Raw genomic sequence first — 22,926 nt, forward strand, 5'->3', positions numbered from 1 at the left:
CACCATGTGGCATGTGGAATTTTAGTTCCCTGACCAGGAACTGAACTCGTGCTCTCTGCAGTGGAAGCTTGGAGTCTTAACCACTGGACTGTCATGGAAGTCCCCAAAATTATTTAAAAGGGTGGCTATTAAGCAAGATAACCTTGAGAAACTTTTGACCATCTCAGAAACACGGGGCACGTGTCTAGAGAGAGAGAGAGAGAGGGAAATGAAAGAACGGTCTTGCATCCCTCATCTGCCTCCCTTGCACCTACCTTCATCCTCATGTCCCTGGCGTATTTCTCCAGCTCCTTCCTTATGTCAGCCCTCAACATTTTTGAGACATTGAGGACCAGCTGCTTCCACTCGATGGGCTGGAAGCTGTGAGGCTCGTGGGGGACATAGAGTCCAATCTTGACCTTCTTGACTGTGTGAAGATACTTCTTGTAGGAGTCTTCAAAGTCAAAGATGAGGTCACTCAGAGTCCGAAAGGTCAACGGCTTGTCCATCAGCTCAGCCCTTCGGCTCATGCCCAGCGAGCCATAGTGGCCATTGCAGTAAATCCCCAGCACAACGTGGTGAAAGTAGTTTCCTGAGAAGTAGGTTTTAAAGCTGATGGGGAATCGCTCGATGGAAGGCTGTCCATTTGTTAAGTATCTTAAGACAATCTGAGTCAAGGAAGAGAAAGGAGGCCTTGAAGATACCAGAACTTGGACTCCCAGGAAAGGGACGTGGATCACACGGTCAGGGGATCCACTCCTCTGCCTCTGAGCAGACCCAGAGCTCATCTTTCCAGATCAATCCTCTTATAGGAATTCACTCGCTATCTTTGAGATACCTGCATCTGGTGCACACCAAACCAAATTTATATGGGACAAAGAGCGGAGATTTCCTTTCTTCTTTAGTAATTAAATAAATACAAACACAACAATCACAAGGTACTTTTTCTTTACCTGGTGCTCTACAGGGGATGACGAGCTATTAAAAGTTGGTTTATGTCACTGGCATGATGTTCTCAGTCATTAATTCTGACTTGGGTATGTGGAGCAGACCAGAAATTGAAGGCCTCTGCAAGGTGCGGAGAGAAATGATGACCAGAATCAAAGTAAGGCAGTGGCGATGGAAAAGACACAGACCAACTGATGGAAAAGGAAGCGCCGGGACGGTATTAGGATTCGTCACACCTGGACATTGTCTGCTCCTCTCACTGGCCCTGGCCCACCCGTGCCAGCAGCCTTGGGTACCAGCTGCAGTACCCACTGTCAAGAGAGCTGCCTGCAGCATCCGAACCCCGGGCTCCCCTCAGTCCCCAAATCACCAGGTGACACAGCTCAGCTCTCTCCCCGGACTGGCTACTGGGATCGAGCCATCCAATCTCTATTAACTCAGTTTGGGCTCAGCAACTCCACAGCCTACAGCTTCAAGTAACTGCCCCACAGACTCCAAACACTGCAACGATGGACAAGAGGCACCACATCCTCAAGTTTATCTCCAAGTCTCTAGACAGTCCTGGTGTGGCTACGGTGACTCACCGATCCAGCCCTTCTGAAGAGAGACACTAGAAATTCAGATACACTCTGTTGAAAACTGCTGGTGTTACCAGGCTTTTGCTAAAATAAGTAACAAGCCAGGCTCTTAACATGGTGGCTTGGTGTATGAGTGCACGCTAAGTCGCTTCAATCATGTCTGACTCTTTGCCACCCCACGGACTGTAGCCTGCCTGGCTCCCCATCCATGGGATTCTCCAGACAAGAAAACTGGAGTGGGTTGCCATGCCCTCCTCCAGGGTGTCTTCCCAACCGAGGGATCAAACCCGTGTCTGTTACATCTACCTGCATTGGCAGGCAGGTTCTTTACACTGGTGCCACTTAGGAAGCTGGCTTGTGCATGGTAAGTAATAATAGTTGGTAAGGGGGTATGGTTCTCTACTTTCTGGGAACTTGTCTTCACCATTTCTTATCTCTGCTCCAATTCACTTTCTACACGGTGGCCAGGAAGATCTATTGAAGCCAAAATGAGGCACATATCATTCTTCTGCTGAAGTTCTCAGTGTCTCTCACCTTCTCCAGGACTTAGTCCAAATCCCTCCACAAAGTCTGCCATGATTCAGCCCCTGCTCACCATCCCCTGTACTGTCTCATCTCCCCCACACACTGACCTACAGCTGATCCGTGATGATTTATTCTTGTGGCTGCACAGCTTGCAGGATCTTAGTTCCCCAACCAGGAACTGAACCTGCATGCTTGGCAGCAAAAGCACAGAGTCCTAACCCCTGGACCGCCAGGGAATTCCCAACCTATGACATTTTTGCAGGATACACCCTGAGACCATAACGAAGCCACAGGTCTATGCCCACTGCCCTCAGCACATGTATTCCCCCAGAAAATGAAGTCAAATATAACTGAAAAATTTAAATGACCTTTAGATTACATCTGACTCACTGGAGAAGACTCTGATGCTGGGAAAGATTAAAGGCAAAAGGAGAAGGCGGGAGCAGAGGATGAGATGATTATAGTAGCACCGGCTCAACGGACATGAACTTGAGCAAACTCTGGGAGACAGTGGAGGACAGAAGAGCCTGGTGGGCTACAGTCCATGGAGTCGCAGAGTCAGACACGACTTAGTGACTGAACAACAACAAACACGTTACAAAGCTATGAGACCAAAGTGACCCACGAAACTTTCAAAAATAAACTACTAAACCCACTGTGTAAGACTGCATGTCCCTATTTTAGTATAACTTTTCATTATAGGGGTTATAACTTTTATTAGTTATAAAATTATAACGTTATAACTTTATAACTAAGCCATAATATAATGGCTTCTTGCAGGTCAGCCTTATAGCACAAGGGATTTAAACCTGGCAGAGATTCTTTGGAGTCTCCTAAGAATCATGAGTGGTAAGGATGCTATGGACTTTTTCGTTTTCACACAGGCCAAACCCTGACTGGAGGAGCCTCACCTCCCGGCTGACACTGTCCCTGACCTTCCTCAGGGTGGGTGAAGTCTCCGCATCCCCTGCAAGAGCTCCCCGAGCACTTGATGTTTATTCGCCCAGCATTGGTGGATGTGTTTGTATCTTACAAGGGCAGGAGTTGTACTCTGCATCCTGGGCATCCCACAGGCCCAGCACACAGAAGTGTCTGGTTAATGCTTGCTGAAAGGATGACCCTTACGTTGTGAGGATACATCTCCTTATGCTTAAAAGGACTGCACTCAACAGAGAAAGACAAACACTGGATATCGCTTAGCTGGGGAATCCAAAAACCACAACATATTAGTAAACACAACAAAAAAGAAGCAAGACTCACGGATATAGAGAAGAAATTAGTAGGTACCAGTACGGGGAAGGGGCAACATAGGGATGTGAAGCGGGGAGGAACAAACTGTTGGGTGTAAGACCGGCTCAAGAATGTATTGTACAACACCGGGAATGGAGCCAGTATTTTGCAATAACTGTAGATGAAAAGCAACCTTTAAAATTACATTAAAATTTTTCAAATAAAAATAATTTTTTTTAAAAAAGGACTGCACAGGGTATAAGGCTAATCCAGGTACCCTTAAAAGGAAGAAGTCTTGTCGTCTGACCTCAATTTAATCACAGATGGCTCCTCTCTATAAAAATGGTTCCCTGCTTTCTCTTCACTTTATCATGTGAGGTTAGCTGGCAGTAAGGGAGCGATATCACATCCTTCTGGGTCCTCTTACATAAATTCTTCCCTGCTTTCTGGGGCGAGTTCTCTGGGGCTGGAACAAGGGCACTCCTCAGTTAAGTCAGCGTAACAAACACGACTTCCTACGCCAGACAGACTGCGAGGCAGGGCTGTGGAGTCAAAGATGAAGTACACAGCTCTTCCCTGAAAGTGTGATAGAGAGACAGACTCAACATGGACACAACAGTGGGCTTCCCTGCTGGTGAAGTGGCTAAGACTCCATGCTTCTCCTTCCAGGGGCAAGGGTTTGATTCCCAGCTGGGGAAGATCCCCATGCTACAGGGTGTGGCCAGAGGAGGGGGGAGGGAAGGACACAATCCCATCAGAATGGCAGTTCCTCAAGCAAATTAAACACAGAATTACCATATGACACCGCAACCGTACTTTGGGTACACACCCAAGAGAACCAAAAGCAAGGACTCTACAGATACGTGCACACCAATGTCATAGCAGCATTCTTCACGAGAGCCAAAAAGTGGAGAAAATCAAAGGGTCTATTCAAGCGATGAATGGATAAACAATGTGCGGTATACACATACAATGGAATAGTTCAGCCTTAAAAAGGAAGGAAATTCTAGCATATATATGCTACAATAGGAAAGAAACTTGAGGAAATTAATGTATGTGAAATAAGCCAGTCAGAAAAGGACAAACACTGTATGATTCAACTTCAAGAGGTATCTGGAGGAGTTGAACTCGTAACAGAGACATAAAGTAGGATGGTGGTTGTCCAGGGCTGGGGACCCTGTTTAATGAGCTTAGCATTTCAGTTGGGAAGAGGAGGCACTGGAGACAGACAGTGGTGATGGCCGTACAACAGCGTGAATGTCCTCCATGCTACTGCACTGTACAGTTAAAAATGGTAAATGTAAGCCAGTCCATCCTAAAGGAAATCAGTCCTGAATATTCACTGGAAGGACTGATGCTGAAGCTGAAGCTCCAATACTGTGGCCACCTGATGAGAAGCGTTGACACATTAGAGGATGCTGGGGAAGACTGAGGGCAGGAGGAGAAGGGGATAACATGGTTGAGAGGATGAGATGGTTGGATGGCATCATCGACTCAATTAACATGAGCTTGAGCAAGCTCCAGGTGTTGGTGATGGACAGGGAAGCCTGGCCTGCTGCAGTCCACGAGGTTGCAAAGAGTCGGACATGACTGAGCGAATGAACTGAACAAGTTATGAATGCATCACCACAATTCTTAGAAACCCTGCATTTGCAATATATATGTCAAGTCATTACAGTGTACATCTTAAACTTACACAGTGCTGTAAGTCAATTTTATCTCAGTAAAACTAAAAAAACCCACCCCACTGTGATCCGTGCTGAGAGAGAGGAATCCAGCAACCTCAGGGAGAGCAGAAAAGGGGCCTCGGTGTGACCACACCAGGAGTCCTACAGGACAAGAAGAGTCAGTCAAGGGGAGAAGAGAAGGTGGGGAGTGACCGGAGGGACCACTAGCCCATCCTGTGACAAGTCACCAATCACTCAGATTGGCTCCATCATTCCGGCAATCAGTGGGACCTGGATTCTCTGTGAACCCAGAGGGAGGGGGCTGGGAAGTGTGGATGAGGACCGAGAAGCAGCCGGAGCTTTTCTTGGGAAAAGAAAGCAGCAGTGCCCGCAGTCCAGGGAGGTTCGGCCCAGCACCCAGCCTGCTGGGGCGATGCCCACCCTGCCTCTGATAATACAGCTGTTACTGGAGAAATCCTAGCACTTAAGCTCCAGGATTAAACCCTAGTAGGGCCAATGGGGCTCCCACAAAGAAGTGCCATGACCCCCAAGTCTCTCTCTCTCCAGCACGATCACAAAACCAAGATCAAAAGAAGTGGCCCTTCACGAATGAATCCTGAACTCCGTGCTCACATCAAACACGAGAAACAAAGACAAGCTGATGGACACAGGGCTGCAAGAAGCAGCTGAGTCAACCTGTTTGAGAGTCACCAGCGCACCCCTTGTCCCCCAGGACCTGCGGAAGGACCCGTAGGAGGCAGACGGACGACCTGAGTTCACCCTTGGCTGTGCCTGGGAGGAAAGCAGGTCACAGGGATGCTGACAGAGCAAAGACAAAGAGGCCGTCACTTTTAGAATCCAGCTCTGTGTCTTGTCTACGCAGGAGTCAAATTTCCCTGAGTTCGGCAGTATTTCTCCACCCTCCCTCCACTTCCCCGAAATGACACAATGGTAAGAACAAAAGAGAGCCAGAGCAGGCTGGCCTCCGAACCGGTCCAGCACCCCAACCCCAAGGGTTTTAAGCAACTCCAGGAACCTAAGCTAATTTCCACTTGGACTGATGCAATTGCATGGCAACAAGACTACTTCGTACAGGACTGCCGTGTGACGCCAGACGACCTCCGTCCAGGGGCCCCGCGACCCCCACCAGCACAGGGTCTGGAGGCAGCTGGTGCCCACGGCGAGGGGCTCCTTCACCCACCGCCAGCAAATCCCTGACAACTGTTCACCCATTAAACTTACAGGAGGCTCTGCCCAACAGCTGTGTGGACTCCTGCCTCCAAAGGGTGGGGCCTGGAGCCATCTGCTGTCCCCCACACATACCCCTGCCTTCCTGCTGGGCTCCCAGACGTGTCCATCTCCCGGGTGGGGAGCAGCGGGGAGGTATGCCTTTGAAGGGTGGGCAAGGGCCTCCACGAGGTTCAAGTTCCCATTCTTCAGGCACGAGCCTGGGCACCTGTGGACAATCGTGTTTCAGATCCGGCCATACAGCAGTCAGCAGACGAGAGGGGCAAAGTTCCCTTCCCCGTGAAGATGTCCAGAGGGCCAGGAAAATGGCCCAGGCCCAGCCCAGCGTCCCTAGTCTGAAGCCTCCCGCTGACGTCTGTCTCCTCTCTCTCCTGGTTTTCCTTCCACTTGTCTTAACTGCCCTCCTCAATCTCTGTCACAGGTTCCTTGTGTCCAACTAGAGCAGAAGACCCTGGGATGTCATCCCTGAAACCACGACCACCCCTAAAACGCCCACCACCCGCAAGTTTCTATTTCCAGCGAGGACCCTCCTCCTGAGCTCCGCAGTCTAATACACGACTCGACACCCCACAGGCACCTCAAATTCGACACGTCCAAATCTGAACTCTCCTCCCCGTAACTCTGACCTTCCTCATAAGTCCTCCCCGTGGACAGTGGCATTACTACCCAATCACTCAATTTGCCACACCAGAAATGCAGAGGCATGGCCTCTCTCCTCCAGCTCCGCATGAGTCCCCGCGTGGGGCTGAAGACATGTCCACCTCCCCTCCTCGACCTTCATGGCTACTGTCTTGAGTTCAGGTCTGCACCTGAGTCTCTCGCCTTCCTTCAGCCCATCTTCCACAGATGGTTGACTGATCCAGAAACCTGTAGTACTCATGGACCTCCTTCTGCATCAGTGCCAGCTAATCCTCGGTCCCTGAGATCTTCTGAAACTGTCCCCTCAAAGCCATCCCCATGGCCAAGACCATGGTTCAAGCACCGCCACCCCCCTCAGGGAACGGCTCCTCACTGGCTTCAAAGATGCAGTCTCACCGTCCCCGGCTGCCCTTCTGTCCGCCCTGGAGTGCACGCTCATCATGTCCCGTCTCTGGTCCAGAGGTTTCGGCAAGGCTGCTTGCTGTCTTTGGAAAAAGTCACCCTTCTCAGCACGGCACTCAAGGACCTACCTGTCCTAACCTGGGACCACCTCTTGAGCTCATGTCTGGCTGTGTTCCCTTGGCTGGTTTACTCGAGCCGTCCGTCCCGGGACGGGGAGTTTCTCTGCTTTTCTACCAGATCACATTCTACTGCCGCCACCACTAAGAAGTCAAGGGTCATCACGGTTATCCTGGACCGTATTTCCCCTCAGGCTGAGGATCCAGGCGCCTAGTGGAAAATGGAATGCAAAGTGTGAAGAGTCCAGACCCTGCTTTCAGCCTTACATCCTGTAGGGTCCAGACACTACGCCACACGGTGGACTGCCTCTCCACAGTCCACTTTGAGAATTCTTCCTGCAGATGGGTTTGAATAATCCCATGGGAGTGTCCTTACTGTTGCAATGCCAGGTTAATGCAAAAAATAATGACACACACGCTCTCGCTAGTCCCCCCGAAGCTAGACCTCCTCGCGACTAACGCGTCTGGCCTGGGAGCTGGCCTCAAAGCAGGTTTCAGCTCACGGGTTACACTGAAGATGGCCGAGCAGCCGAGCTCTGATTTGGTTCAAGTCCAGATGGTGAAAGTTCACGAGAAGCACCAGGGGAGCTTGACAATTTCCTCCACGCAGATGACGAGCGTCATCTCTGAGGACCTAGGATACGACAGGCACAACCAGCTCCAGAGTGATGCTACCATCTGCAGAGCACATTTAAACTCATATCCCTTAAAGGATACATGCCCAGGATGACAGCTTCAAGGCATTTGATAGGCAGGGACTCCCGAGTCATTTCTTTCGCTGTTTCCATTAACCTGTAGGGTAGAGCACAAGGAAGGATCTCAGGCTCCTTTAATTATGCAGTCGGTCTGTGCGTCAACCCACAAGTCTCCACGCTAGGCCCAGCATGCAGGAGTACAGAGGAAAAGGGGAGAACTTGCCTTGCAGGAGGCTGGCAAAGCACTTGGCAGAACTAAAATCCCTAATTCTCCACTCCTCTCTCCAAGAAGGTAGCTTTGGGAGGTTGCACGCATGCACGCTATGTCGCTGCAGTCATGTCCGACTCTTTGCGATCCCATAGACTATAACCCACCAGGCTCCTCTCTCTGTCCATGGCGAGAATACTGGAGTGGGCTGCCAAGCCCTCTTTCAGGGGATCTTCCCAAACCAGGGATCGAACCCGGGTCTCCTGCATTGGTAGGCGGGTTCTTTACCACCAGCGCCACCTGGGAAACCCTTTGTGAGGTTAGCATCCCTAATCCACAGTACCCTCCCACTAACCCAGGACAAGGGATGTTACAAGGGAGCAAGTGAAAAAGGCCACATAAAACAAATTTCATACTCCCCCTCCATCCCTGAGTTAGTCTCCACCGCTGAGCTTGGCTGTTCAGAGTGGCCCAGACCGCAGTCTCACCGCCACCCTGGTCCTGGAGCAGCCCCACCCTCACCCCTTAGGGACCACAGCACTGGGATAAAGGACCAAGAGTGGGAGAGAAAGATGACTGCTCTCAGACAGAAGCAGTCTCCTGGTCCATAGACCATGCACCACTTACCCACTCAGCGGTCTCATCTTCCTAATTTCAAAGAACTGGGTCCCTGTATGATTGTATCTGTGTGAAGTATGTAAAGAGAAAGTGACAGAAAACTCCAAAGGCCCCAGTAATCCAGCAGAGGAAGCTATGTTTCATTTCTCGAAGGGATGAGGGAGTCGGGGCTGTCCAGGTGTCCGGTAGCCGGAATATCACCAACAGCGTCTTCCTCCTCACTGACCTGCCCTGGAAATCTTTTAACTTAGGCCCCAAAGCACCCCAGACCTTCAGAATAGCTCATTTCAATATGCTCTGTATTTTGTTGACTACATGTCTTAATTCACCTACTAAACTATAATTTCTTTGAGAGCTGGGACTGTTTATCTATCATCTTTGTATCACCCTAAAGCTTGGCACAAGTCCAACATATTCCGGTTAGCAAATATTACTAAATATGAGGGATAAGTGAATGGCTGGGTGGACGGATGGATGGATAAGAGGGTGGATGCAAGAAAGGGAGGGAGAATGGGGTTGACAGAACAGTGGTTATATGGGACTTCCCTGGCGATTCAGTGGCTCAGACTCCATGCTCCCAATTCAGGGAGCCTGGATTCTATCCCTCGATAGGGAACTAGATCCCACATGCCACAACTAAAGATCCCATACGCCAAAACTAAGACCAGGTACGGCCAAATAAACCATAAAATAAACATTAAAAAAAATAAGAGAGGACAGGTGGATGGATGAATGAAAGGTTGGCTGGCTGGCTGCAGACAGAAGGGTAGGTTGATGGACAGAGAGATGGAGGGATGGAGGGCAGGTGGACGGCAGCAGTTTCTCGAGAGCATACGGACTGCCGCAGAGTTTACTGGGGAGACATCCCTTCCATGTCATGTCTGACTGACACTTGACATTGATTATTAAATCTGAGGAGGCTGACCCCATGACCCACAACCTGGGGTTGAGCTGGTGGCCCACAAGGTTTCAGAGACCCGCAAGTCCACGTCAGCTCATTCCGAAGGGGACCGGAGATTCTCTGATAGCAGGCTCTCTTGACGCTGGATCTTGATTTTTTCTGAACCTAAAGAAAAGTTGCTTTCTGTTTCTCTTTTCTGCCTCAAACAAAATCCTACGAAAAAGTGTGTATTGGGGAGGTGCTAATGAAGCCTGAGCCTGTAGCCCAGGAGAGGAGTATGAGGTTGGACGCGTGCCCCTACAATGTACAGGCAGCTGCAGAGGGAGGCAATGACCACCTCAGGGCATTGCACACCCTCCCAAGAAGAGCTGGGATTCCTGTCTTGGCAAAGACACGTTTGGCCCCGAGGACATGAGCGTGTTTAACAACCACCTGGGGAGTCTGTGATAAGCAGATTCTGGGCTCCACCCTGGCGATTCTGACTTCAGGCCAGGTGTTGACCCCAGATGTTATTTAGAGTCACCCCATCTGGGACTGATGGCTTGGAGGTTCTTGGGGGGTGGCCAGGGGATGATTTTAAGAGGCTCAACCGTTGGGAAATTACCAGCATGAGCCTTAAGACTAACCCGTAAAAACACAGGCCTGCTCAGCTTTTAAAAATACAACGTACTAAACCCTGGAGGTAAGAGGAAAATAAAGGACTCCACAGTCTCATTGTGAAGTGGTTTTTCACTTTACCAAAGATTTCATTCAAGCAGTGAGATTCCTGGTATATTTAGTGTTAGTCGCTCAGTCGTGTCCGACTCTTTGCGACCCCATGGACTGCAGCCTGCCAGACTCCTCTGTCCATGGGATTTCCCAGGCAAGAATACTGGAGTGGGTTGCCATTTCCTCCTCTGAGGGACCTTTCTGACTCAGGGATAAAATCCGTGTGTCCTGTGTCTCCTGCATTGCAGGCAGATTCTTTACCTGTCAGGGAAGTCCCAAGTAGAAGTGGGGCGGGCAATTTTAAGTTCTAATTTCCATCACCTTCTGGAATGTTCTGTGAGGAGTCAGTCACATCCAGAAAGGCTCAGCTCTTGGGGGTCCAGGTTGACTCTGGCAAGAGTTTATGTTTCTGGGTCACCGGGAGCTCCACACGCGAGTTCCCACTTCGGCGATCAGCACCGAATCAGACGGCCTTCCCTAGGCTAGGGCTGTCAGCCTGACCCTTGGAGGCTGGTGCTACCTTCTATCCCTAATATTACTTTATGAATACTTTACGAATTACTTTTACTGGGAAAATGCCACGCAGGGAATTCATCGTCTGTGAAGGAACTGAGAGAGATCACCCAAACAAGAGGCAGTTCTCATCTGCCAGCACCCTTCTCTTCAGGGAAAACACACAAGTCCACAGGGAATCTTCCTCCCCGTAGCAGAGAGGGGAGGCCTCTTCCGGGGCAGATAGGACACGTGTGCAGTGCCCCGTGAAATCCTCTCTGCTAAGCTCTCTGTCTTTAGGGAGGAAGGACAGAGGTCAGCAGAGGCCTGACCTCATGGACCACGTGCTGGGGGCCAGGATGGCGGCAGGGAGCCAGACGCTGGCTGAGCCAAGATGCTCCCTGACTCACTTGGGCAGACAGCCCCTCCTGCTCACTTACATCGCTCACAGCCCGGCTCCTGCCTGATCCTATCCCAGATAAAGCACCAGCCGTGGCGGGGGGACCATCTGACCCTGCCCCCTGGATTCTTACAACATAGCTCATGCGGGTGCTCAGAACTGATCTAATCCCGACTGCAGACAACTCCTTAGATCAGAGGAGAAAAGAGAGCCACGGCTGGCTGGTCCGCACCCAGCCGGGAACCACAAGGTTCCTTGGCTCTTCTTCAAACTCACGCAAAGTGGAGAGGGTCCCCAGCCAGAGCCACACTCACTCATGCAAAGTGGACCAAGAGCACCAGGTGTGAAAGGAGGCACCGGACGGGCTTCTGGTAGGTGAGGCATGGTCAGGATCAGGCCAAAAAGTGAGAGCCAAGACAAGGAAACAGAAGACTAGAAGGGAAGAGAGAAGAGGAAGCTGGCAGAGGAAGAGAGCTGGAAGGAGCCAAGGATGACTGAGAGGGAGGAAGAGACAGGAGGAGCAGGGGCGTGCCCTGCCCGCCACTGCCTGGCCGCCCCTTTGCCGGCTGCTTAAAGGGAGGGGGTCTGATCACTGCAACGATGGCCCCCCAGGGTCACTCAGAGACTCTCACATCACGGCGTTCCTCCGTCCCCGGCCTCATCGACTTCACCCCGCATTTGCTGACCATCTGCGAACAGACAGGCCATCAGACTTGCGATCACCACGCCCATCCCCTTGGCTGGGTCTCCTCCTCTGACCCCGGTCGGAAGGATACTGTAGTGTCTTCATGTAGTTCTGGATCGCCTGGAGCCAGTCCGGGATCGTCATCGACAGCCTGTAGTTTGGAACCTGGGGTATCGAAGGCTGCAGAGAAGTAAAGAGAGATGGTCGTATCAAGGAGATGCTGTGGGGCCCAGTGCCTCGGGGTGGACCAAGGGTCAGGACCACCGCAGAGCTGTTCCCAAGCGCAGCTGGCCACCCCGCCCTGGGCACCCATTCACCTGGTGCCTCCAGGATAGGGTCTCCCTAGACCAGTCAGCCCCCTGCCGACATCCTGTGTTCCCTTGGCACACACCCCACCCTGGGTCGCAGTGACTCCCTACGGTTCTCTGCGTGTTGTGTGAACACAGCCTTCCTCCCCACGGGAGCCTCCACGCTTCTTGAGGCCAAGGACCACATCCTATAGTGTCCCACCCTCCCCTCCCAGGCCGGGATGTTCCAAGCTGCTCCATTAATCCTCACTTTTACTGCACGACTACACCCTGGCTGCGAGGCTGGGGTAACCTGTGTTCTTCTCCAGGGCACCTCTGAATACAAGATGAACGGTGCCCCAAAGGAAGGCAACGCGGCACTACGCCTAGCATTTCTCCTCGACACCAGCCCCTGCAATGCCCGAGGCACCCCTTCCCCGAGTCCAGCCCCGAGCGGATTCGTGAAGACTCCCCTCTTGTCTCCACTCTTCCCAGGGAAGGGCACCTCTTCCAACTCAGGAGCCGTCTTACCTTTGGACCTCTCCCGGCGGCCAGTCTCCCCTGCACTTCCTAATCTGCCGCTAGGTCAACACTAGCTCCCAGGACGGGGAAGGGGGAGGCAAGTGCCTCTTAGGAATTTAGAGCCGAGACGGCACTCAGCTCTGAGCCACCCCTGACCAGGCCGAGAGCGAAAATGAGGAAGTGCTTCTAATCCAGTCACTCCTGGGAAGGAAGGCGGCGGTTTCTGCTTTACTTCCCTTCTAACCTCGGCCTCTCTGGTGGGGGGATGCTGGGACAGGGCCCCCCAGACCCTGTGGGCTGGCGGCTCGGGCAGGAGGGAGAGGAGGCCCGCATCACTTAGGGAGGAGCAGAAGGGGCCGCAGGTCAGGCTAGTCCCACTCTCGAAGAAAAGAGGGAAAGGGAGACCCTGGGGACGGAGCGCTCAGCTGATAGAAGGGCAAGGCACTGGTGAAGAGACTCGGGGGCAGAGCTGGACAGCCTGTGGGCAGCGGAGCCAAACTCGGGCCATCAAGGGCCCCGGTTCTGCCCCCGGCTCTGCAGGCTCGGGTCTACAGCCAAGCTGGAGGGCGCAGGGCCTCTGGGCCTGAAGCGGGAGGTTCTGCAAACTTCTGCACCTTCTGCTGCTTTTATTTAAGAAGGAGCTAGCCACACATCCTATTTCACAGCCAAGGTGCAGTGTGTGTGTGTGTGTGTGTGTGTTTGAGAGAAAAAGAAAATGTGAGACTGGAGTGCACACGCTCACACAGCTGTCCTGCAAACATTTGCTTACGACACATCGACTCAAATCACATTCCCGTCACGGAGCGTCATTTTGGGAGCAAAATGTTCCCATCTGAACATTTGTTTACATGGCCCTCCCCACAAGCCCCGGGGGTCAAAATACGGAGCGTGTCCTTGTGTTTCTGCCCTAGCAAACACGGGGAAGCGTGTCCCTGTTTTTCTTTCGCACTAACATCCACGGATCTACCCACACCCGTAATTCTGTGTAAGAAAGTGCCAGAGCTTTCACACAGAAGTGAGGAAGCAGCAGACAGCCATTTCTTTTGCGCCTCCCGTGTGCCGAGCTCTGGGCCGGGTACAAGGCGGGAGGTGGGTCAGGCACCGCTCACGAAGCCACGGGCACCCGTCGACACGGAAGAGCGGGGCTGGTACCTAGTTAGCAGAAAAGACTGCGGCCAACCACCTGAGGGATCCCCAGAGGGACGTCCCTTGGCCAAAGCCCTGAGGAAGCCAGAGCCACTTGGTTCTGACTCAGCTTTCGGGGCCGACCACCAAGCCATTTCAACTCCCCCAACCCGACGGAGCCCGCAAGGGCCGGATGCCGGGGGTGGGAGTCGGGGGGCAGCTGGTCCTCAGAATAGCAAGCCCAGTGGCGCCCAAGGGCTTTTCAAAACAGCTGCCCGCTTACCTCAGCCCCGGCTGAGAGCGAGTGCAGGAGCCGCGGCCACATTCCCCAAACCCCAGCTGGGGCCCGCCGAGGGGATGAGGTCATCTGGCTCCAGCCCACCCTGCCGTCTGGGACAGCTGGCGGGGGGCTCGGGCTGGGTCAGCCTCCGGCTGCCCACGCCCCACAGGCCGACGGCTGCAAACCAGGCAGGCTCCGTGCGGGGTAATTACGAGCCCCTGCTTTCTCACCTAAGTGCCGTGGACCCTGGGCAAGCTGCCCCCACCTCTCTAAGCCTCCAGGTCCTTCTTGATAAAATAAGAAAGAATACCACTTACTTCAGACCTTCCAGGCTGGCGGTGAGGATTATATGACCTAATGTATAAAGCAGGCAACTTGGGGCTCGGCGCACGGGGCTCTTTAAGTGTTAGCTGTGCTATCATTATTCATCAACGGTGTGTTTTCAGGGGTCTAGACGGGGTCGGGGGGGGGGGGCCAGGGTGAGGAGTCTGAATGGTGTCCACTTTTCAGGAACTGGAAAACAGAATCAGCAGAGTTTGAGCCCCTGGAGGCTTAACTCAGGAGCATCACAGGGATGCCTTCTCAGCCTGAAGGAAGAGAATGAAAACGTCCACATCCCCCTGTGGATACATGGTGGCCATGCGTTACGTCCTTAATTCATGAAGAGTTCACACGAAGAGGTTAAGAAAACTCTCTAGGCTTTCATAAAAAGAAAATGGCCCCAGGGACTTCCCTGGGGGTCCAGTGGCTAAGAGTCTGTGCTCCCAAGGCAGGGGGCCCAGGTTCCATCCCTGGTCAGGGAACTAGATTTCACATGCCACAGCTAGAGCCAGCATGCCCCAACAGAAGACTGAAGATCCCACACGCCAGAGTTAATGCCTGGCGCAGCCTAAATAAATAAATGAATGTTTTTAAAAAGAAAGAGATTCTGTAAACAATTACCCTTCAATAAAAAAAATTTTTAAAAATAGTCTCTCTAAAGGATACAGTCATGAAGGTAATATAGGAAAGCTTACAATAAAAACAGGCACGTTTGTATTTTCAAAAAAAGAAAATGACCCAGATGGACACCCAAGTGTCCATCAAACAGATAATGGATGAACAAAATGTAGTACACTGGTCATGCATTACTATCCAGCCTTAAGAAGAAGGGGCCTTCTGACACTTGCTAGATAAGCCAGAACCTTACAGACACGATGCTAAGTGAAATAACCCAGCCACAAAAGGACAAACACTGGATGATCTCTCTTATGTGAGGTTCCTGTAGCTGTCAAATTCATAGAGACAAACAGTAATAGAAGTGTGGTTGCCAGGGGCTGAGGGAGGGAAAAAGGAGAACTCAGTGTTTAATGGGTACAAAGTTTTAGTTGAGGAAGAAGAAAAACTTCTGTAGATGGAACGTGGTAACGGTTGCACGACAGTGTGAACCTACTTACAATGTGAATAACATGAGTTAATATCCTTCATTCATGAAGTTAATTGTAAGTACATGTGAATTTACATGTAAGTACATGTAATTCATGTACTTAATTATAAGTACAACATGAACTATACATTTAAAATGGTAAATTATATGTTTTCCCACAATTTTTTAAATGACCATGAAAAGACAGTTCACAAAAGGAGGAATGCAAAGAGTGAATAAATATTTTTTTCCAATGTACAACTTAAGAACTGCAAATTAAAGCCACTGCAGAGTATCATTTGTTGCCTCTCCAATAGAGATCCTGAAGTGTGGATACCCAGTCCTGGTAGGATGTTCTCCTATGGCATGATGGGAAAATTAACTGGTACAGCCTTTTCATGGAAAGCCCAGGGAACACTCCTTTTTCTCCTCCTCCCTGACTGGGGTCCTCAGAGTCTCGCCTGTCATTTTCCTGCCCCGATTCACCCGAGACTTCAATCTAGATTTCTCCTGTCCTCATCAAGTCCCTCCTGCCAATTGCATCCAACTTTCTCAAGCCACATCCCAGCTGAAGGCTGAATCTAGATGGTACAAATCTAAACTACCCCTTCCACGAGCTCCTAACCACCACAGGCACTGTGCCTGCCTATGGTCAGGGGGTGGGGGAAGGGGAGTGGACAGGAAGACGGTTGTTCAAGAAGAAAAGGGAAACAGACCACAGGCCAGCTTTGGCGGACAGGCTCTCTCTCACTCCATCCTTGCCAAACGCAATGACCCGTCATAAGCAGGCAAGGAGCAAGGATGTGGACAGACACCACTGTGCGTGTCATCCCCATACATCACCATGTGGAGAGAACAGGCAGCCAGGAAAGGGGCCAGGGAGGCAGCGAGAGCCCCGGGCACCAGGAGTCTTTGACAAGAAAGCACAGCCTTTTGCCATCCTGCCCTGGAAATGTACCATACACTGTGCAGGTTCCAGGCAGAAGAATCTTCTCTGGCAAGCTGGAGGGGAGCACAGAACTTCACTGCTGAGCCCAGGCTGGGTCCCAGAAATCTGCTGATGGTAACCTGGTACGAAGGTCAGGGGTCACATCCTCAGGCTGAGCAGGAAGGGGGGACTGATGCTTTGGAACGGACAGGGGAGAAAGTGAGCTGCCCGTGTGTGCCAGCAGGCGGCAGGAGTGGAGCCCTGACTGCAATAAAGCCTGGCTCCACAGCCCTCACACTTCTTCACTCAGGCCAAGCAGAGTCCACTAAATGTGAATTATGTCCCAATTTGGGATCAATGTGAGGATGAGTTACAAAAACGTGGCGTCTGCAAGAAACGGCTTGATGCTTCCCGCTGAATCCATCTGCTTGTCTGCCCCAGGAGAGTCGAGCCCCAGGCAGTCAAGAAGCAGGAGGTGCTGTCTCCTAGTTGGCTCAGCTGTTTTTTCTGAGCCAGCCATCTTCTCTGCCTCTCCTTCCCAACCTTGATTATCAGCCAACTAACTCGCGCTTCTTTCTTGCACTATCCCTAAAAAACCCTGGCTTTCACCTAGTCAGTGGGAACTTCAGACCCGGTAACCAGCAGGGCAGAGGCCTGAGGTCACACATTTAGAAGGAGGATCGCAGAGCAGGTGACATCTGTCCCCCTTCCCCAGTGGGGGCAGCTGGATCTCTGGACAGAATTTACTAACAGAATGCCTGTGTCAAAGGAAGTGTCATTCAGTCCTTTTAGGTCTTTGATACTTTACCCTGGTCACTTCTTTTGTTTCTTAATCCATATTCAATTGTCCAAAAAAATGGTTTGTTGTTGTTGTTTAGTCACTAAGTCGTGTCTGACTCTTTTGCAACCCCGTGGACTGTAGCCTGCCAGGCTCCTCTGTCAAGGGATTTCCCAGGCAAGAATACTGGAGTAAGTTGCCATTTCCTTCCCCAGGGGATCTTCCCAACTCAGGGATCAAACCCACATCTCCTGCATTGGCAGGCGGGTTATTTACTGCTGAGCCAACTGGGAAGCCCACCAAAAGGTTAATCTCTCTGAAACTCTCCAACTTTTCTACCACCACTCCCCCTACCCCCTGCTTCTGTACAAATTCCTCAGCAAGACACTAATTTGATTAAAAGAGGAAAGGACTTGGCCCCAGAGGAAAAACTCTGCTGAGCTGAGAGCAGGTACAGCCTTTGAATCAGAGGTTCCTGGAAGCGGGAGTTTTCGAAGCTATTCCCTCAGCTCAATGCTCTGTGGTGACCTAAATTGGAAGGAAATCTGAAAAGGGGATATATGTATACATGTAGCTGATTTACAACACAACACTGTCAAGCAACTCTATGCCAATAGAAATTTTTTGAAAAGAAAAGAGCTGTTCCCATCCCAGGGCCTGTGCAGGGTCAGAGTTTGGGGGATGTCAGAACCAGGAAAGAAGGGATGCTGCAGTGGGGCTGAGGATGGAGAAGCAAGCATCATGATACAACATAGGAGGCAAAAGTGAAGTTTGTTATTTAGGCTCAGAAAGCCGACGCCCATGTTCAGGCTAGGGTTGTCTTGGCTTGGCAGAAGCTCTCATGTGACCTTAGCGTTACTGTGAAAGTACAATATGATATGGCCACTATATTAAAAAAAAAAAAAAGAAAGAAAGAAAAGAAAGAACACTCTTTTTTAAGAACCCAAAATTCAGCCACAATAATGGAAGTATCAAAGTACAGGTCTCCGGAAGTAGTGGTGTATGTTCTAAGCTGCTCAAACAACATTCAGAATATTTTGTTTCATATTGTGCCTGCTTTCCAGGACGGACTGATGACAAAGTAGCAGCTGTCCTAGAAAGAGGACAAGCAGAGTGAGTTGATCTGGGAACTATGATACATTAAAAAAAAGATGAAGAACGACCTGTGGACAAAGAAGATTAAAGGAAGATTCAGAATAGTCCAGCGCCCCTCTGGTGTCGCACAGGTCACCTGTTTTTCAGGGAACCTGAAAACTAACGGGTCATAACCCCACAGGATTTGAGAGTTGCAAAGAACTTTACAACCTACCTGATCGACTCCCATTTTATAGATGAGAAAATGAAGGCGGGAGATTTTTAAATGAGTGATCTAGGTCACGAAGCTAGAGGTAGCACAACCAGGACTAGGATTCAGTAGCTTGATTTTTTACACCTAAGTCCTTCCCTCACTTTAAGAGAACCATCTCACAATGCTCGAGGGAGCTGTGAGCAGCACAGAAGTCCGTGTGTGCTGCCCTTGGCTACTTGAGCAGAAGAACTGTCGATGACACAGACCCGAGGGTGGGGGCGGGGGTGGGGACGGACTTGTGTTCAGTTTAAGAAGAGCTCCCCAGTAAGCAAAATCTGGCCAGGCCTGGAAACTGCCTTGTGTGGTAGCGAGCCCTCCATTCCCAGGAGGCCTTCAAAAAAAAGGGAGGGTTTTTGCTGAGAGGCAGGGATGAATCTCTACCAAGGCTGACATTCTCTGATTCCTAGAGAGAAAGGGGGTCCCCATCCACAATGTCGGGAGAAGGATGAAGTCACAGTTAGAAGCAGGGTGGGTGCTGAGGGTGCTAAATGAGAAAGCCTCACTTAAGTAAGGACCAACTCTGAAGTCAGAACTGTACATCGGTACCAGAGTTGTTTTCAGGCTCTGAGTCCTCCAGAAGGACTCAGCAAGGGTAATTACAGCTGACACGAAAGCAGGCAAGATTCTCTTTGGGCAAAATGAAAGATCTCCTTGACCAGCAGGATAATAAAACACTGTAACCAACTGCCACAGGAAGCTTACAGGCTCTGCCACGTTCCCCAAGGGCACACACAGCTTTCTGGCCTGCAGGCTCAGAGGCTCAGGTCACCAGATGCTCCAGGTTGGGGACTTGACCAGATGGCTTTCCAGGTCTCGGGTCTGGCATTCCTAGACCTGCCCAGGAATCTTCTCAGCCATACCAGAATCCCCAGGGTGCACGGGAAACCATCTGCCATGCTACAGCCCCCAGGCTCTGGAGCATTCCTCCTCCAGTTTGCATTCTGTTTCACATAGAGACCCCTGCACATGTCCCTCCATTTTAACAACATTATCCTTGGCCACCAAACTCAGTTGGCTCACTGGCTTCTCTCCAAGGTAGAAGGAGTTTCACTCCTGAGTCTCTTTCTCTATCCTGTGAGATTCATTCATCCTGTGTACTGGAAAGTCCCTTTTAAGTCATGGTTAAAACTTTTTTTCTCTTTTCTCAGAGCCCAGATGAGCTGGGGAAAGAGACGGGTGACCCTTTTGCGAGTTTCAGAGGTGAAAGTCATTGTCATTTAAAAAAAAAATTGGCAAAAAGTCTAAGAATGATTCACGATGAGAAGTCTGACCGGTTGGTTGTAAATTCATTCCCAGTCTAATAAATCATTTTCGAGGGGACCACAGAGGAGGACCAAGAGGCTCCAAAGAGGGTGAAGAGGGAGTCTATGCATTCTTGGCATCACTGATGCTAACTGGGGGCTTCAGTTTTCGCTGAAGAAGGATGTACACAGGGTAAATAAATAACAGAATTTGGCTCCAGATTCAAAGAAACCTTGGCACAAGTCGACCACACAGTCCCAGGACAGTAAGCCCTCTTCCTTTCTCTCTCCCATTGCTAAGACATCCAAGACAAACATCTCCATTAAGCAAAGGGGGTGGGAGCTGGCAGGAAGAATTAGGCGGAGAAGGGAGTTTGCAGCAGGACCAGGAAAATGGAAATTGCCTCTATTCGCTACGTGCAGGTAAAATGGTCCCATCTCTGCCCAGCCCACCCCCTCCTTCGGATCTACTAACCTTTGCCAAGAAGGTGGCGTTCCTGATGGCGCCCACCATCTCTCCCCCCTTGGGGTGCACTTTGGCCACGTGCAGCCACATGCGCTCCCAGGTGTGGCTGTCAATGGGGAAGCCGCTCTTGTTAACGTGAAACAGCACCCCGCCGTCTTTGTCCTCCTCCTCCGAGCCCCCGCTGGTAGCGAGGCTCACGGGCCGCGCGTGGCTGCTCCGGGACCGGGTGCCTTTGGCGCCTTTGGGGTGGGGGCGGCGGTGAGTGTCGGCCGCGGAGCCGGTCATGATGGGGCCGGGGCAGGGGACGCGGAGGGCTGCGCAGGGGGCGTGTGCTCGCGGGCGCAGCGCGGGTATCAGCGTCCGGCGGGGGCGGCCTTCTCCATGCCTCTCGCTGCGGCAGGACGCACCAAGGGGGAGCGGCGGCCGGAGCTCTGCTTACGGGCAGTACCTGAAATCAGTGAGACAGCACACACCACGGGTAAGTGGATATCCAGAGGGACCACGGAGAGGGCCGTGGCCAAGGCAGTGTGGCTTTGCTGGGTCCCCACTTCACTGTGCGCTCCGCACTGCGCGCGGTCAGAGTCCACCCCCAACCAGGGAATTGCACACCAGCTTCCAGCCCTGCAATTACCTAGCAAGGCGACTTGGATATTGCCACAAAGCTTCACACCCACCTAAACCACGGGAGGGAAATACAAGAAGCGTGGAGGCTGCGGAGTGGATGGGGAAGGGAGAAGAATAAAGACACGCCGCGGGAAGGAACCGGGGGTCCCCGCAAGGCTCCGCACGTTCCTGGGTCGCCAGATGTGGCCGAGAGCCGAGCCAGAACGTGCCGGCACGTGAGCGCCCGGGGCTGCCGCGAGGGCGCAAGCGGTAGCCTCAGCTTGCAAAGACCGCCGCGTTTCTTCCAGGAAGCCTCCCGAAGCCGGGCGCGCGAGGGGCGGCCGCCGGCCCCCGGCTCCAGGGGCAGTGGCCCCACCCGCCTCCTTCCCCGAGTTCCAGCGCCGGGCACCCCGGGCGGGGGGGCGGGGTGTGGACTGGCTGCAGGCGGGGCGCGGGAAGGGGCGCCCCGCAGCTCCGGAACCTTACCTCCGGCCCGTCGGCCTCGTGGCTGCGGAGCCGCCCCGGGCGGCGGGGAAGGCGGGGGCTGCTTCTGGGCCTGGGCTTGGGGCTGCTGCGGCCGTCGTCTCATTCCATGTCCCATTCTCGAATGTTATTCTGTGACAGATAACCGAGTCACCCGGGCAGCCGCCGATGTTCTGACTGCGTCCATTGGCCGCCGCAACAAAGAGGGGCGGGGCCCGAGCGCGGGACTCTCACAACCCGGGGCTCCGGCGCGCTCTGATTGGCTGCCCAGGTTCCTGGGCGGGAGCGAAGGGGAGGAGGGGGCCCCGGCGGCCGCGCGAAATGCGATCGCGGCCGTGTCCTGGGACCCCCGCGGGGGCGGAAGCGCAGGTCCCTGGGACTTAGGGCCCGAGTTTCCCCAAGGAAACTCGTGCGGGGGTTGCCACTGTGGGAAGCAGAGGAGAGGTCAAGTCACCCAAGGAGTGACCCTGAGAGTAAAGCCCCCCAAGGAGTGACCCCAAGATAGACGAGGGCTTGTGGTAAGACATTCCCTGAGAAACACCGGACACACTCACCTGCCGCTACTAAGCAGTGATGGGTGGTTCAGGCAGGGCTGTTAGCATGATGGAACAATGCTTATATATATATGTTACAAGTTCCCCAAAACTCACTAGGTGACACAGCCAGAGACCCTCTGACATTATTGTTGTTCAGTCGCTCAGTCGTGTCCGACTCTCTGTGACCCCATGGACGGCAGCACGCCAGGCCTCATGTCCATCACCAACTCCAGGAGTCTACTCAAACTCCATGTCCATTGAGGGGGTGATGCCATCCAACCATCTCATCCTCCGTCGTCCCCTTCTCCTCCTCCCTCAATCTTTCCCAGCATCAGGGCCTTTTCCAATGAGTCAGCTCTTCACATCAGGTGGTCAGAGTACTGGAGCTTCAGCTTCAGCATCAGTCCTTGTGAGACACGAGTCCAGTGAGACTAATAAAGTCCTTTTACACCCAAGTTGATGTGCAACAGAGAGGTCATCAAGGTTGGTACTGTTGTCACAGCTACTGAGTTAGGAGAGGCGGGAGAGATGCTTCAGAGCCAGGGTGAAGTGGAGATGCTCCCACACTCTTCAGGGAAAGACCTTTGTCTTAAAGACATCTTTTTCAAGAGAAGAGTGAGGTGAGAGGGGAAGAGCACCAAAGTCCTGACCTGAGGGCTAGCCCTAAGACCAGGTTTATCACTTGGCTGAGCTGTGTGACCCAGGACAAGTCATTCACCTGTTCTGCGCCTTGGCCTCTTTCTGGAAAGAGAAGAGCAGATTGCTCACTCTCCAAGGTCTGTTCTGGCTCTAGGATTCTGTGATCCTCTAACTTCTCTCTTATGGAGACTTAGGAGCCTGGCTGTAATAGCCTTTCTCTTTAAACTCCAGCCTGCCAGCTTTGAG

At 52.1% G+C, this 22,926-nt stretch overlaps 1 protein-coding gene across 3 annotated transcripts in view; it reads right to left on the reverse strand.

The window, feature by feature from the left end:
- Positions 1-21,638, reverse strand: part of VASH2 (vasohibin 2) — a 40,019-nt gene extending 18,381 nt beyond the window's left edge. Inside the window, exons 1-6 of one of the 3 annotated variants that reach the window (XM_065936237.1) lie at positions 21,509-21,638; positions 20,429-20,867; positions 12,131-12,219; positions 8,863-8,919; positions 8,050-8,124; positions 255-636 (exon numbers count right to left, since the gene is read on the reverse strand). In XM_065936237.1, coding sequence (XP_065792309.1) covers positions 255-636; positions 8,050-8,124; positions 8,863-8,919; positions 12,131-12,219; positions 20,429-20,704 — 879 coding nt within the window. In that variant the 5' untranslated portion in view covers positions 20,705-20,867; positions 21,509-21,638. Of the gene's footprint in view, positions 1-254; positions 637-8,049; positions 8,125-8,862; positions 8,920-12,130; positions 12,220-20,428; positions 20,868-21,050; positions 21,276-21,508 lie in introns of those variants that run through there. The other 2 variants (XM_065936238.1, XM_065936239.1) reach the window with 2 other exon arrangements.
- Between the last annotated feature and the right edge of the window lie 1,288 nt (positions 21,639-22,926).

The sequence above is a fragment of the Muntiacus reevesi genome, chromosome 5, assembly GCF_963930625.1.
Source record: "Muntiacus reevesi chromosome 5, mMunRee1.1, whole genome shotgun sequence".
In the NCBI taxonomy this organism is placed as follows: Eukaryota; Metazoa; Chordata; class Mammalia; order Artiodactyla; family Cervidae; genus Muntiacus; species Muntiacus reevesi.